Below are 16038 nucleotides of genomic sequence, written 5' to 3' on the forward strand. Positions count from 1 at the left end.
TGCTGGTTGCTTCTTCTGCTCCCTCTCCCTTGCCTCTCCACCTCGTCTTCCTCCTCACCCCCCTCTTCTCTCAAATGCAAATTTAAATTAGCTTTATTGGCATGACAGGGATTTGTATTTAAAATAACCTACAGTACAGTAATAACAAAAGATTTTTTTTGTTACTCTTTGTCTCTCTTAATCCCAGCTGCTGCTGTGACTTTACCCACAAATATCTTCCTCTTCAGCTCCCTTTTGTTTTTTGTTTTTTCTGTTTTCCACACACCTTTTCCCAGCTCCCCAGGCCCTGTCTCTGCTGGGGTATATATTGTTATCATTAGCAGCTCCACTATGATGGATGGCACTGAGAGGCTGGGCCTTGGCAGGGGGGGACTCTGCTTTAGCACACCATCATTACCTGCACTGCGTACACACACACATACAGTTGCATGTGGATGTATCGCCGCATGTCAGGCAGAATGCCGCACGTCAGTGCCTGTTAAACTGGAACAAAGTGTGTTCACAATTAATGCATGTCTGGAACAAATGACGTCATTCAGAAGCCTGCATACAGATGGAAAATGGCTATTGAATTTTAACACCCCTTCTCTGAAATACACACAGACAAACACACTGCCTTTTCTGAGTTTTGAGAGGTTTGTATTGACTTGGAGCCCCACAGGGAAGTGAATGCCAATAGCCCCTCTACTCTCTGTGAGGGTTCAGACGGACCAGCAGTCCAATAGACCATAGGGTGCTAAAAGGGTCTATTTCAAGAGCTGGCAGAAAGTTTCACCTCCAGGAACCTTCACAGACTTCACATGCTGCATGAGATTTTTGCACATTGCCATGGTGTGTGTGTGTGTGTGTGTGTGCGTGCGTGTGTGTTTGGTTGGAAATGTTTGTGAAAAGTTCAAAGAGTTTGCTACTCACAAATGGAAATTATGCAAATCGTGTGAATTGAGTCTGACAATCCCATGGTGATTCACTCTAAGTCTCCCAATGACATCAGAGGGTGCAGTTTTTATCTGGGCTTGATGTGTGTGTGTGTGTGTGTGTGTGTGTGTGTGTGTGTGTGCATGTCGGAATGGACTGCCAAGTAGTACAGCAAATAAATCTAAAGTCTAATGTGATAAAGTGTTAAATATGCATCTTACTGTGCCACATATTGGTGCTGTAGTTACTCCCTGTGTGTGTGTGTGTGTGAAGTGTTGTGGGGCTGATGGTATTGTCAGAGTCCATAAGGAACAACAGGGCCTTATTAAACACGGACACTCAGTAAAGATTGATTTTGTTTGGCTGTCTGTGTTTTAACTGGCAGCGCAGGCAACTGTGACAGTGTGCGTGGGCGATTAGACACACGGGCGGGAGCCAGGAACTGTGACTGACTGATGGCCGCTAGTGGCAGGAGGCTGCACAGGGAGGACTGGAGAGAAGACGTACTTGTATTCCCTCTGGGATCCCTCCCAAGGGTTGAAGAGGGGTAGATTGAACCTCGACATTCCCTCTGCGCTCTGACCAGGCTCGGGAGAATCTGTACCCCCCCCGGAGCGCAGTCGAACTGAAAGACAGAGTTCGATAAAGCTCACCCGTTGGCGTCTCCGCATGTGTGTCTCGGTACAAGTTGCTGGCAGTGAACTGTTCAGGTAGGGTTCGCCAGCGGCTTGCAACTGAAGAAGTTTGGGGCTGTTATTGTTGAAAGTTTAGCCTAAAGCATCCTTAGCTTCTTTTAGTCAAACTGCGTGCGTCATTCCTCTGCCATCCAGTCCTTCCCCCTGTTGATATCTTCTCTTTCCTTCCCTTCTTTAAAGCATACACAGAGAACAAGCAGAACTGTGCTATTTTACATTTAAACATTGACATAAGCTTTTCCAAACAAGCAACACCGACGTACTTTCATAAAAATACATGTCTGTTTGTGTTGTCACTTACTGAGCTGATTGTAGAGAAGACTATTCTTGTTTTGTGGACTCTGGCAGTGAGCACAGGATGCACCAATCAGACCTCTTCTCTCCTGATACCTATTCTGATACCACAGCTCAGAGCATCTGTCGATACTGATTACAGATCTGATAGCACTGATCTCTTTTTCTCATTTAAGATAACATGAGGCCAGATTGCTGTGGTACTAAAGACTCGGGGGCCCACCACATCTGAATGAATGTAGCTGATAGAGGATGCATAGGATTTCCAGAGTGATACTGACAAACAAAATGTATTCATTTTATAAATGTATAATTGCTTCTTCAAAGGTCAGTATGGGCAGCTCGCTTGTTGAATGAAAATGATGTGAGCGTGATGGATACAAAATGTGTATTGATTGGTTAGGGTTAAACAAAACAAAATGACCCATTCTTGAAACGAGAAATGGACTAACAGGAACACGCTGAAAGAAAGAAAATCAGTCTCTGCGGGTGCAGGTCTAAATTGCCGGTAGGTATGAATGTAAGTGTGAACTGGGTCTCATATTTTGTGACGTATCTAAGTGTGAGCTGTGATGGGCTGCAGCCCCCTGTAAGACAGAGAGGTGTTTCTAGATGTATTCAGATTTCAATATGTCGATCTATCTGAGGTGTCTCCTCGATTATGTAATGTTTACTCCTTCACATGTTTTTCCTTGTTGTGTTTATTGCTTCAATTGTACGAGTATCGAGTCAAATCAGTTCTTCCTCTCATCCATCTATCTGTCTCTGTCTGCCTTTAGAGGCACAGTTTGAAAGGTGCTACACCTGTGTGTGCGTTTATCTCTCTGGGTGTGTGCGTGTGCATGTGTATGTTTGTGCAACAGCGTTGTGCGACACCATGATTAACTGTTTTGAATAATTGATGATTGCATCGCTCATTAAGTCTCAGTCCTCTGCTCTGCCAGGCTCCAGCTCTATTTTTATGCACCAGAATCCTCCGCTCCTCTCTTCCACTCCACAGATGTAGTGAATCCATCACTCACTTTAGGCTCTGCTGATGGGGGTCCAGAGGGGCTGTGGGGGATCTAAATCATGTCGAGTGGACACTTCTAACTGGCCAGCAGCACAATGGACCATAGTTCAGTGATGATGGGTTTTCTAGAGCAAAGAGCGACCCCTGGCTTTAGAGGTGCTGGGGACACAATGGATGCAACAGGATAAATTGATAAATTGTAAAATATGTCCTTGTTAAGCTTTGAGTGAGAATGGACACTTTCTTGATTCCTATTGAAAAAACCTTAAATCCTCTTCTTTGTTGTGTCTCCTGACATTTTCATTTCATTTTTATCCACCTGCTGGTGATGCATAGTTAAGACAAGTTAAGGCACCATTACAATGAATAAAATTGCTATTTATTCATATCTGAAGGGTCAGAGGAAGGGTAGTCATAGGGTCTGGTGTGTGTTTGTACTGTACTTGGTTGATAATGAAAATGCATCACCATATTGCTGATGCCAGCTCACTCAAGAAACCATAAATCACTGAATCATTCTTATTTCCAAATGATGCTGAATGAGTTGTAACATGCATAAGGTCTGAATGTTTGTGAGCATCACAATGAACTGATACATCATCAGAGATAAATAAAAGAAAAGGCTGCAGCAGAACTGAGAATGAGCCAGACTGATGTAGTAGAACAGTAGAGTTTAGCTGAAGGAGGCAGCGAGGAGATCAGACAGACAGACAGACAGACAGACAGGTGGAATCAGAGAGTGGGTTTGTTAATAAAGGCCTATCCACAGCCGCAGCTTCCACTCTTCCTTACACACATTGTTGAGCGGGACCAATTTACATTTTAGCACATTAACAAGGCAGAGGAGACACACACGCAGGGGAGGTGCAGGGAGAATGAGATTCGTTTTCATCTATTTCCCCTTAAAACATGAGAAAGGAGGAATTCCCCAAAGAGAGCGCAGCGCTTTGATATCTACAGCCCCGTGTCTGCAAATAGGTTAGGTGAAGACGATAGAGGCGTGCGTTCGTATGTGTGTGCGCGCATGTTTATGTGTTAATTTGCCCTCTGTACATGCATGTGAATGTGCCATCTTGTGGGGTATCCTATTTCTGGCAGGAGGTTGTGGGTGGGAAAGTGTGTGTATGTGTGTCTGTTTACCTTTTCTTGTTGAGGCCTCTGCTGCCGAATGTTCCTTGTAGTCATTCAGGCAGGCAGGGAGCCATTCGGGGTACCTAGAGCAGCTCTGTGTTTCCATGTTTCCCACCTGCAGTGTGTTGTTGTGCTGGCTGGTGGCCTGGCTGACTGCCTGCTGAACTAGCTGCACTGCTGTTCTCATAGGCCTCCGGGCCTAGTGCGATAGCTGGTGCTTTATCCACCAGACAGCTGCACTAACAGTTTTGAGCCATTGTCTGTATGTGTAATCACTAAAGTCAAAATTTTTATTTTTCTTCCTTCAACCACCAGAGGAGTTGTCTGAAACCCAGCACTGCTGATGTGGTGTGGGAGTGTAATGGCTCTTTAGTTCAGTGTCAAAAAGGCTCCTTTGACCACAGGCCCAGGATGTGGTGCTTCAGCTGTACTGTGGCGTGCCAAGCTGTGATCATATGCATTTTGACGGTGGCCTCTCAGCAGGTGATAAGTGCATTAACCCAAGATGCTGTGCCAGTCTTCACCCTCAGCCTGGTCCTCTGTGTTCAGCTTTTAGTACTGTAATGTATTTTTGAAGGGATTCAAGAATATCCTGTGCTTTGGCCTTGTGAGGCTTTCTTTGTTCTTGTTCTTGTTTCATCTAACAACAGCCCGTACAGGACTGTGTTAAGTTAATGTTCTTGTTCTTCTGTTTTTATCTTATTTTGAATCAAGGGTGCAACTAATTAATAGTTTCTTAACCAATTAAGCTGCAGTTTAATGTGAGGATTAATCAGTTAGTTGCTTGGTCTTTAATATGTGAAATAAATAAACCTTAAAAATGCAAATAATAATAAACTTCCTCTGTCCAGAACATCAGTTGATGTTGTTGTTTTTTGTTTTTTTTTTTTAGATTACTGTTACATAAAACAAAGAAAAGAAGCAAATATACACATTTGGAAAGATGGAACTGCGTTTGACATTTTAATGGCTCCGCACCAGCGATAGACGTGGTTGAGGCGCTGTGTTTTGCGTGTTGTCTGCCCATGTTATTCTTGTTAACATGGTGTCTCAGGAAGGCCATGAGGGAATTTCTTTAAAATTTGGCACAATTGTCCAGTTGGAGTCAAGGATGAGCTTGTTAGATTTCGTTGGTGACTGTATTACCATATTTTGGTCAGATACTGAACTGGTGACATTAATCTTGAGTGTCCACCTTGAAATCCCCTGTGATCTTCTGTGCTGTTGGGTTGAAGATGTGTGTGATGCATCCATGTCTGAGAATTTGTTGCTCGCTCTATCAGACTCTGCTTCATTTACCAAGCGTGTGCAGACGCGCACCACAAGCGCACTGGATGTAAAGAAGCTGAGCATCAGGTGTCGTTGCACCATGTGTTGAAGCTCTCTATCAGTCCGTTGTACTCCTCTGTAAAAACAGCCTCTATGCTAACACAGTGATAACTTCCATTCTGAAGAGCTGCACATAATACTTTTTATTGAATTCCTTCAAATCACTATAAAAAAAAGTAGATCAATTAAGAATACATGAACAGACAAACTGGAAAGTTCACCCTAAGTGCATTAAGTACCAGTACATTGTTATCTAATCAGTCAGAGAGTCACAGAGAACAGACTGTGCTTAAGGTTCACCTCTGACCCCACAGTTCGTTTTGTACAGGTTCACACATCCGCTACCCTGAAATAGTCCAGACATTACCCAGAGGAGGAGCACGTGTGAAAACACAAGTCAGCTGGCCATACTAGTTTCTACCCCGCCAGCTCCCCAGTACCAAATCTGCATAAGTCCGATTGAGCCCATGTATGCATAGAGTGGGTCGTTGCTCAGGGAATTCACAGAGAGTGTGTGGGCGAGTTGAAGATGTTGCAGAGAGCGCAGCTGCTTTGTACTTTTCTCTCCAAGCCTGCATATTGCTTTCCTCACTTCTCGTTCATATTGTGGATATGTCAGCATCAGTAGTCATCATTCCAGAGTCCTCCTCCACCTGTTCACTCTGCTCAGATGCGCCACCTAAACCAAACATATTCTCAAATGGCTGTTGTGTGCTATACGTGTGAGTGGTGGGGAACTCTGGACATTGTCCAGTCTTCGTTTGTGATTCGGCTGTTAACACATAGACCCTATGTATAAGGGATTAGCCTTTAAGGTCTTGCATATCGAGTCTCATTATATTGTCCTCAAGAGGACGTGTTGTATGTGCAGAATTATTATGCTCAGTCTTTTGAATTTTGTTTGGCTAATAGTTAGAGAATTTATTTATTATTTATTTTGAAAATTTGATTTGTTTTAATTTGGGATACAAATACCTAATTTACTGTGGTTGTATGGTGAAAATAACCTGTGACAATTATTTTAATAAAGCTTTCATAAATGGTAGGGCATGTCATGAGCTTTCAATGATTAATCTGTTATTGATCTTTAATTTGGCTGTGGTCCAATTATGGACAAAGACGACTTTCCTTGTAGTTGGTTCATGTGTCATAAACTATCCTGGACAGTTTATTTTGCATTTTGCACACATTTAGACATCATCATCTTTCAGTCATAGTTTGTTTTATGCTAATTCATTAATAAATGGAGTATTAAGATAAATGACATGCACTTCTTTTGTTGTTGGCAGAGTATGACAAAGTAGTGATATGACATTGAACTTTAACCGACAGCTCATTCTCATGGCCTTATCCACGCACACACACAGTCTGTAAACGCATTCACCCACTGGTGCGCCTTGCCCTCTAATCTCCATAAGTTGATCTTTCCGCTGTGCTCAGTTTCATCCTGCGGCACTCTTTGACTGAGTTGGTCTGACTGCTGGAGTAAAGTTGATGCTGTTTTTTACCCACCACACATCATAAACTGGTAGGTCTGATATTCTTTGTCCATGCTGTCGAGGTAAAACTGTGTTTCATTTAAAGATAGATGGTCTTTAATTGATAATTATTTCTCTATTTGGTTTCGGTTGACAACTCATGGTGCATTAAACCACTTGCCTAAAGCTAGGAGCTTTTGTCTTGTTGTTAATATAGTTTAAAGGAAGATTGTTCATTTGTTATTTGTTCTGAACTATGTAAAAATGTAATATGGGATAACCTTTGGTACACACAGTCTTGGTTACTCATCAACAATTACAGCTTAGAGGAAATGTGTGGCTGATAAGGCCTCTGCATTGGCGTTAGGATACAAAGGTGGCATCAGTGAAGTGGTGGGGGAGGGTGGGGGAGAGGCAGAAGATGGACAGAGCAAAGACAGTTAAAAAGGTAGAGCAGAGGTGGTCTCTATGATTATTCATTATTGAGATGGCAGGAGAGCTGAATAAGTGGAGCTGCTAATCTAACTCTGAGCCTGATGGACAGAACACAATTACCCTGAGAGTGGGAGGTGGGAGAAAGAGGGCAGGGTAGACGGCCAGAACCCCCCCCTCCTACTTCTCCCTTCTCTCTTTCTTTCTTTTTCTTTTCTGTCGCCTGGCAGACTTTACTGTAGCTGCAGATGAATTCTGGGCATTAAGCTCCTGTTGGCAGCCTCCTGTTTATCGAGTCACACATACAGTAGAGTGCACACACACACACACACACACACAAACACAGATCCTCACATCACTAACTCACGCCTGTTGGCAGTGCCTCATTTACGGACATCCAATTGACTGTCCGTTTCTTTCTCCTCCTTTTTTTCCTCCAGTCCGCGTCTTTTCTGGTATGGCTTCAGATTGCTGTCTAAATCCAGACACACTAAGCTACGTTCACAGCCTGCTCTGCTGCTACTTTTAGCTTGTGCGCTGATTCCAGGTCAAACCGCCACTACAGTGTTCACGATGGCTTTTGATGGTGCTGCTCTCTCCTTCATTCTGTCTGTGAGTGTGTGCAAGGCAGGGGATTTGTAGAGCAGAAGAGACACGGACTGCTTTTTTTTTTTTTTTTTTTTTTTTTTAGGAGAAATTAGCTTGTTCTCCCCTCCAGGGACTGTAGCTTAGATGTAGAACTCTTCCAGGACTCTCCAGAGAAAGAACCATATGTCTAGAGCCTTGGAGCAGTCTGGAGAGTGTTGCTGCAGCAGATATTTCATTTTCAGCCTCAGAGTCTCGTTTTTTTTTGCTCATTTTCACGAACGGACTTGTAGCTCTTTTTGCTTGCAGCGGTTGGATGACTTGGACTTCTTCAACTAAGTGAGTACTGCTCTCACTGGGGCAATTTTGCAGACAGAAGAACATGAAGTCAAAACTGATTTCACAATTCTGTCTTGATTTATTATTATTTTTTGATTATATGCTCGATGTAAAACCAGAGAAACGTGTCTTTGAATCTTGGTTTTTGTAGTTGAAGAATAAAAGCTGTTATCTTCTGGGTTAAAGGCAGCGAGGGGCTTTTGAGACTGCTTCTTTTCTTGTCCAAGTCGAGGATTAACAGACTGCCTTTCTTAAACACAAGCTCCAGATGCTGCCTGAAAGACTTCACAGCTAGAAGGAGAAGAACAAATTCAGGGAACAAAAAGGAAAGAGAAGAGAGGGACAGAGGGGGACATGTTCAGGGTTACAGCTGAAGCAGCTCAAACTCCATCCTTTCTTTTCTGATTTCACTTCCTCGGGCCTTTTTTCTCTCCCCCTTTACCCCTTGCTCATTATCTTACTCACCCACTTTATGTTCCCTCACCCCTCACTTTCTTTGCACTCTGTTCATTTCTCTTCCCTCTAACCCCTCTCTTCATACTCACTCTCTCTCCATCCATTTGGTGGAACAGTGCTGCTGATAATGCCTGTAATTGGAGTGACTCACACTTTTCCAGTGTGTTTGGACCAGATAAAGAATATTGTCAGCGTTTTGCCGACATGGCCTCTGCTGGCAGAATTAAATGGACTCTGTTCTGTTCTGTCTGCAGCAAATTAAAAGCCTCTCAATTCATCTGTTCTCGCCTGAGGCTCACAGGGGCCTCCTATTCACACAGAAACATCGTGGAGTGGAGGGGGGGGGCAAGGAAGAGAATAAGAGAGATTTCCCTCTTTCCCAAGAAACACCAGTCTTTTCGTTTTGTTCAAGTGTGCCCTCAGCCACTTTTAGATGGAGACAGGGAGAGAACGCCAGATCAAGACTGATAGTCAAAGGAGAGGTGAAGTGAAGCTCAGAAGGTAGTCAGATTCATTAATCAGTTTGTCTTCATGCAGCTGTCTCCTGTTGTCTTTGTACTTCAGCGTCTCTGCGTAATAAAGGACAACGTAAATGCGTGTGTGTTTTCCTGCATTTACGCAACAGGGTTAGTGTGCAGAGCTGAGTGTTTGTGGCTGCCAGTCAACTCCTCAGAATAAAGTAGTGGCAGATGGGCAAAGAAGGGACAGAATGCTGGAGCCAGAGGGGCCCATGGGACACTGGACAGGGCCCAGGAAGGGCAATGACTGTGGCAACAGCATTTAAAGACGACTGCAGGTTCATACCACTTGGCCTATTAGTTTTGTTTTTTTTCTTTGTAATAATAACATTTAGTCTCGCAAGCTAATTGTCAGAATCTATGAAGGAGGCAACATGTTGCAAAAAGTCAAATATGGTAATGAGCAGATCATCAGAGATGTTTTAATCCTCCAGGTTATTGAAACATATTCATCAATGTGGCAAAATTGCTACCCAGAATCCCTTGTAAATATCCATCACTGTTTACATCCAGCACAGTTCAGCATTGATCTACAGTACTTGGTGTTGTGTACACACAGTTTTTCTGTGTAATGAGGGATTATACCTGATTCACATTTGGTTATTACCTGCAAAATGAAGTGGCTCAGATAATCTGCCAAAAATTGTTTGTTTACACCCTGCCAGATTGTCTGACTTCTCACGTTTCTTTTCCCAGCACCGTGTTAGTGAGTTCCCTATCACGGTAAATTACATTCTGGATACAGTGATATAGTACCTGATAGAAATAATGGCTAAAACTAAGGGAATAAGGATTGTAACTGCCCAGAATTTTAATTTAATTGACCAAAACTAAACTTAAATCATAGTTAGTGAAAATCTTTTGCAGAAATGAACATTTTTTTAGTGCTTTTAAACTTGTTTAGATAAATATTGCATGATTGAAGAGGGAAGTGCAGTGGGATTGTTTTTCAAGTAGTGTCCTTGCAAAGCCACATGATTGACAGGAGGCAGGAAGTGTTTCTCCAATCCGTTACCATGGGCAACATGTACTTAAGGCTCCTGTTGAAAAAACCAAACTCATTCTCATGCTTGCTGAGAACTCTTGCTAGGTTTTCCCTGCCAAGATTAAACACTACCTAACTGAAGCAAATGTCTTTCTCCCTCTCTTTCTCCCCAGCTCTCTGTGGGTGTGTGTGGGATGTTGTGTCAGGGCTAAAGCCCATCCCTCTCCCATGATCCTGTGTGCCCACACACACACCTGGCGCCTCCACGCACACACCCGGCGCCCACGCACGCACAGCCGGCACTGACGCTGTGAACTGGACCCTCGGAGCCCAGCGGATCCCAGCGGAGCCAAGCGGAGTCTAGTCCAGTTGGAACCCGAGGATGTCAACAGAGACAGAACTACAGCCAGCGGTCAGGCCCAGCAGCGTCAGACGGGACTCCAAGAGAAAAGGTAAGTGCTAAAGAAAGATTAAACTTCGGCAGGTCAGCTAATGCAAAAATCACATTCTTCAAGAACATCTTAGGCACCTGCAACGTTAAAATGATGATGTCTTTATGTAATTTAAGTGAGTGCTATAGCAGCTAAGACTAAACTTAAAGCCACTGAGGAGAGGCAAAGACAGAGTAATAGCTGATATGCTAACTGTAGCACGTCTTAACAGTGCCTGGTAGAATAGAAGAAGAAGAAGAAGAATCAGTTTTATTGGCAGTATGTATATTTTTACATACACACACTGAATTTTGTGTATTTGTCCTCTGCATTAACCCATCCTTGATTGAACACACATGCAACACCCAGCAAATTACATGCAGTGAAACACACAGCAGCAGTGGGCTGCCATTGTCAGGCGCCCGGGGAGCAAATTGGGGGTTAAGTGCCTTGCTCAAGGGCATCAGCCGGCTAATGGACGTGGGGGCATTTTTCTCATTAATCACTCCACCACACCCAAATTCTTCCTGCCCGCCCAGTGACGGAATCGAACCGGCAAGTCTTTGATGGCATATTTACTGCTCATCATTAATATTTTTCAACATGTTTCATGCAAGAATCTGTAACAAGTGTCCATAAATCTCCACATAGCCTACCTACACTATATAGACAAAAATATTGGGACATTCTCAGGGATGGGGCTTGACCCATTTCTTCCAGTGAAGGGAAATCTTAATTTTTCAGCATACCAAGGCATTTTGGACAATGCTATGCTTCCAACTTTGTTCCAACAGTTTGGTGAAGGCCCTTTTCTATTTCAGCATGACTGTGTCCCAGTGCACAAAGCAAAGTCCATAAAGACATGGCTGGATGAATTTGGCCTGGCCTTTTGGTCCAACATCAATGTCTGAACTCACACATGCTCTACTGCATGAATGGACAAACATTCCCACAGAAACACTCCAAAATCTTGTGGAAAGCCTTCCCAGAGGAGTGGAAGCTGTTACAGCTGCAAAATGGGAACCAGCTCCATTTTAATGTCTATATATTTAGAATCATTAAAGTCTGTGTTGGTGTAATGGTTAGGTGTCCCAATACCTTTGTTTATACAGTGTATATTGTAGGTGACCCAAAGTACAAAGGTGACACCTAATGGACCAATGAGGTGACCTTGATACACTTAGATCTAGAGATGCCACCACCTCTTGCACTATGTTCAAGCAAATTAGTTGAAAAAATGTTGGAAAAAGTGATTAGTACGATTCTGTTTACAAGTGGTGCAGGCATTCTCATCATTATCTGTGACGACACAAAGTTTTTCATCAGCAACCGGTTTCACATCGGTGTAAAAGTGCTTCATCATGTTGCTTTGCGAAGTTTCTTTCCTCTCGACATATCAAAGCATGCATCCTCCCCTGCCACGTTGTACATACTCTTGACAAAAGGAGCAAAAGCTAATTGCTTTCTAAGGCTGTGCCTTCAAAAACAATTGTTTTGCCACATTTTTCTCTTTATTAATTGTGTCTAGATTTGTTGTTGATGATGGATTTGGGTCAGAAAACAGAACGCTGCGCTGCTGTTGTTCAGAGCTAATTAACAGGTGCAGGAGGTATTACGGTGCAGTAGCCTGCTACCAAACAGGTGCAGGAATGTTGTGGTTGGTGAGACGCAAACAGATCCAGGTGTGAAAAGCTCTAGAGGCAGGTAGCTAGCAGGTGTATGAGAGCAGGCCTGGGTGGTCTCAGAGCAGAGGTGATGCCAGGGGCCAGGCTGGCAGCCATCACCCAGCTGCTCCGTGCCACCTGCCTGACTGCGAGAGCGACGCCTAGCATTCTCTGAATAAGCATCTGATTGATGTAGCAAAAACTCTGGACACCGTCGGGAGTGACACTTAATGGATGCACACAAACCACACAGAAACACACACGCGCGTACAAACCCACACTCACTATCACCTGCAGCAGAAGCCTCATTGCACACGGTGCGCATCAGCCCCTGCAAACAAGCATCGGTTTCCCTATACACAGTGTGCGAAGGAAGGCTGAATGCCTCTCATGTCCTATTTAGAAACAGTATTGTTCTGCTGCAATGGAGATCATGTTTATCATTCAGACTGCTCTCCATATGTGGGGAGATGCAGACACACACACACACACACACGCACGCACATGCACACACCCACACACACACAGAAGGACTGGGACTGAAGCCCAGAAGAGCATATGAGAGGAAAGATGAATGGTTTGCCTTCAGCATTCAGACTTTAGGGTTTTTAGCTTCTCCTCTATGCCATCATCACCTGCCTCTCTGTCTCTCATACACACACACACACATGTGGGTACATGCACACACACTACTTTATACCTTGTCTTGTGTCTGCATCTCTCTGCATCTCGGTACCTAAAGTCTGAACTGGACTCACCGAGTATTTATGTCATGTTCTGATCTGGGTCATTCCTCCCAACAGACATGCAGACACATGTGTATACATGCATACACATACACACACACACACACACACACACACTCGCACACACACACACACACACAGGAGAGTGATGAAAGTCAAATGCAATCACGTACCACACACAAGCAACAAGCGTGCTCTGGGAAAAGGAAACTTTGATAGCATTCCTGTTAGTGTGTTTCATTTGTATGACCTGTGTACATACAGTATATACAAATGTTTCTGTTTCTGTCCAGCCCCTCTCTGTCCCTTTGGATTAGCTGGATTTGAATGCCAACAGATCCACTGAATGACTGATGGTCATTAGGGTATACACTGCAGCTTCACTGCTGTGAGAATCCCTATAGGGATAGTCCTTCACTCTTGCAATATCCTTCCTCTTCCTCCGCCCACTGCTCTGACTCCTAAATGACCTTGCCCTGAATGAGTGAGACACAGAGGAGAGACTGATCACGAAAAGACGGAGAGAGAGAGAGAGTGAAAGAGACTAATGAGTCAATGTGAAGGAGAGCTGTTTAATCTCAGGCCTTTGTTTCACAGTTCTGTGGTGAAGAATGGAATGAAAAAGACTATGGGACTGCTGTGTGTCACACATTAATCACAGATGATGTGTGCCAGCGTGTATCTGTGGGTGTATGAGTGCACATGTGTGTTTCCTTTGTACACACACTTATGTTTCATCAGTGAGCTCGGGGGTTATTCTTCCAAGAGAACCTTTCTTTCCACTACCCGAAGGTTTTTATTGAATTACCATGACAAGATGGAGATAACCTCCGACCTGTGGCATTTACATGACCTGAGGTGGATAACTGCAGCTTTCTGCTACCTCTGACAGCAAATTAGTCAGTCTTATTGGTCAGACTCGCTTCATGAAGCATAATAGTCTTTATTAATCCTCAATAAATCCACAAAGATTACATCTCTCCACCTCTCTATCCCTCTGTGATGTCCTGTGCCCACCTCCACCTCCTTCCTCCCACACCTCTCCTACTGTCGCTCCACATCATATCAATTCAAATATTAATGCAGGTGTTAATTTAGACTGCTGGCTCCCTCTAAGGTCTACACACAACCCCTCATCACAGGGTGCTGTGAACTCTGAGAAATTCCCTCTACTTATTTCATTTCAACAGTTTATGGAGGGAGACTGAAGATTTCAAACTCTCAAGTATTTTATAAGAAAAAGATCTTAGACACATAATAAAAATAAATGTGATTTTGTGTAGAATATGTGTAGAAATGCACCCATTGGATTTACTATCCCTACATATGCTGTATGAGGGGGCCTGTATGGGATCCACCTGTTTTCACGAGACATTTTTTCTCTGTCTATGAATAAAGCTACAAGCTCCATTAAGATGCAGAGTGTTTGTTTGTTAGTTAATATAACACATTCTGATATTTTTCAGTATCAGTAAAACATGGAGTTGACAGTCTGCCAGTGCAAACACTTTTATGTGAATATCAAATTTGAACAGAGAGCTAATTTGACGTTTGTGAAGAGCCCAAAAGCAGACAGTTTTTGTCTCCTCTTAAAACTTTTACATCTCAGCTCCTACCGTGTAGTGAAGTACGATGGGCCACGGACCCCTTACTCTGAGGAGTCTTTGAATCGCTTTTCTCAATGCAAGAAAATCATCTAGCATTACACTGCACGAATTTAACAACACTGCATTATGTTAAATGTAGTGGAATTAACATAACTACAGATTACACTTAGAACTGTTTCAGCATGCTTAATGAAAGTCTGCTGTGCTTTTGCTTCACTCTCCTGAGAATCTCCAGAAGAAACAGAGTACGAAGACTGGTCTGTTAGTTCAGTCGTGTAACAGAGAAAAACAAATTGTTTGCAGGATCTACTCAGAGTTTGTTACATCAGAATTTGAGTTTCTACAGTGGTTTGATTCTCACAAAACAAAGCAATACAAAAAGTGTGAATAAAAATACAAAATTGCGAAATATGTGGCTGTGAAGCTGATGTTGTGCTCGTATTGTTGTGACAATATTTACAGACATTGTCAATGTTGGTAAATTGGGACTATGTTTGGTAAAGCTCATCTGCCCAAGCAGCCCCTTTGGCAGGTAACCAGCAATCAAATAGATCTTATTTATTTCTAAAACTCCTACTTTTAAACATAGCAACGCTGTCTGATTTGTAATTTGGGGATTTACCTGCCGCTATTCGTAACAGTATGAAATTCTCCAATAAAACATCCACTGATGCATGTCTGTCTTTCATAATATGACACAGAATATGATTACAAGTTATAATATCTTCCGCTGCTGTCAACACATGCACTCGACTGTCATCACAACTCTGAAAAATCACGACTCTCCCACAATGGGATTTGGCTGAGGATGCGTGGGAGAGTGTATCTACTGTTAGCTGGCAGCCAAAAGCATGAAAAGAGTGGTTAAGGGTTATAGCTGTGCAGCTGTTAGCCTTTGTGTGTGTGCATGTGTGTGTTTGCTCGTCTCTGGTGTGCGATTAGCAAACACATTATCTTCTTCGTGTGGATATTATGCACACATCCAGTCTATCTAGCACAATCACTGCAGCCATTTACCCTGATATCTTTCCCTTGGGAATCTTAGAGCACAAACAACGGTATTTTGAGTGTGTGTGTGTGTGTGTGTGTGTGTGTGTGGTTCTTGTGTTTGTGTGTGCCTTCTATGAGAGGTAATCAGATCTGTTCCCTCCAATCAGACAGAGATTGAATTGAATTGGCTTTCTGCTGTTGTGGTTGTCAGTGGAGGCCGACAGTGGCTACAGGGGGATAGAAGACAAAATGACACTCACTCGTAGATACAGGCGCACACTTTCCAAACATGGCTTTTCCATCACGAGAACTATATTTAGAGATAACTGCCTCCTCTCTTTCCTCTCCTGCTGTCTGCTGTCCTTTTCTCCTATCAGTTTATTCCTGGAAAATTAGTGACCTGTCCATCCTGCTGTCTACTCTTTCACTGG

The 16038-nt window shown here is 43.3% G+C and overlaps 1 protein-coding gene across 7 annotated transcripts in view; it reads left to right on the forward strand.

The window, feature by feature from the left end:
* dab1a (DAB adaptor protein 1a) overlaps positions 1-16038 on the forward strand; it is a 179401-nt gene that overhangs the window by 122345 nt on the left and 41018 nt on the right. For 6 of the 7 annotated variants that reach the window (XM_046390847.1, XM_046390852.1, XM_046390849.1 and 3 more), the window contains one exon: positions 10343-10621. In XM_046390847.1, the coding sequence (XP_046246803.1) occupies positions 10552-10621 (70 nt within the window). In that variant the 5' untranslated portion in view covers positions 10343-10551. Of the gene's footprint in view, positions 1-6498; positions 6905-10342; positions 10622-16038 lie in introns of those variants that run through there. The other variant, XM_046390848.1, reaches the window with a different exon arrangement.

This window comes from Scatophagus argus, chromosome 6 (assembly GCF_020382885.2).
Source record: "Scatophagus argus isolate fScaArg1 chromosome 6, fScaArg1.pri, whole genome shotgun sequence".
Lineage (NCBI taxonomy): Eukaryota > Metazoa > Chordata > Actinopteri > Scatophagidae > Scatophagus > Scatophagus argus.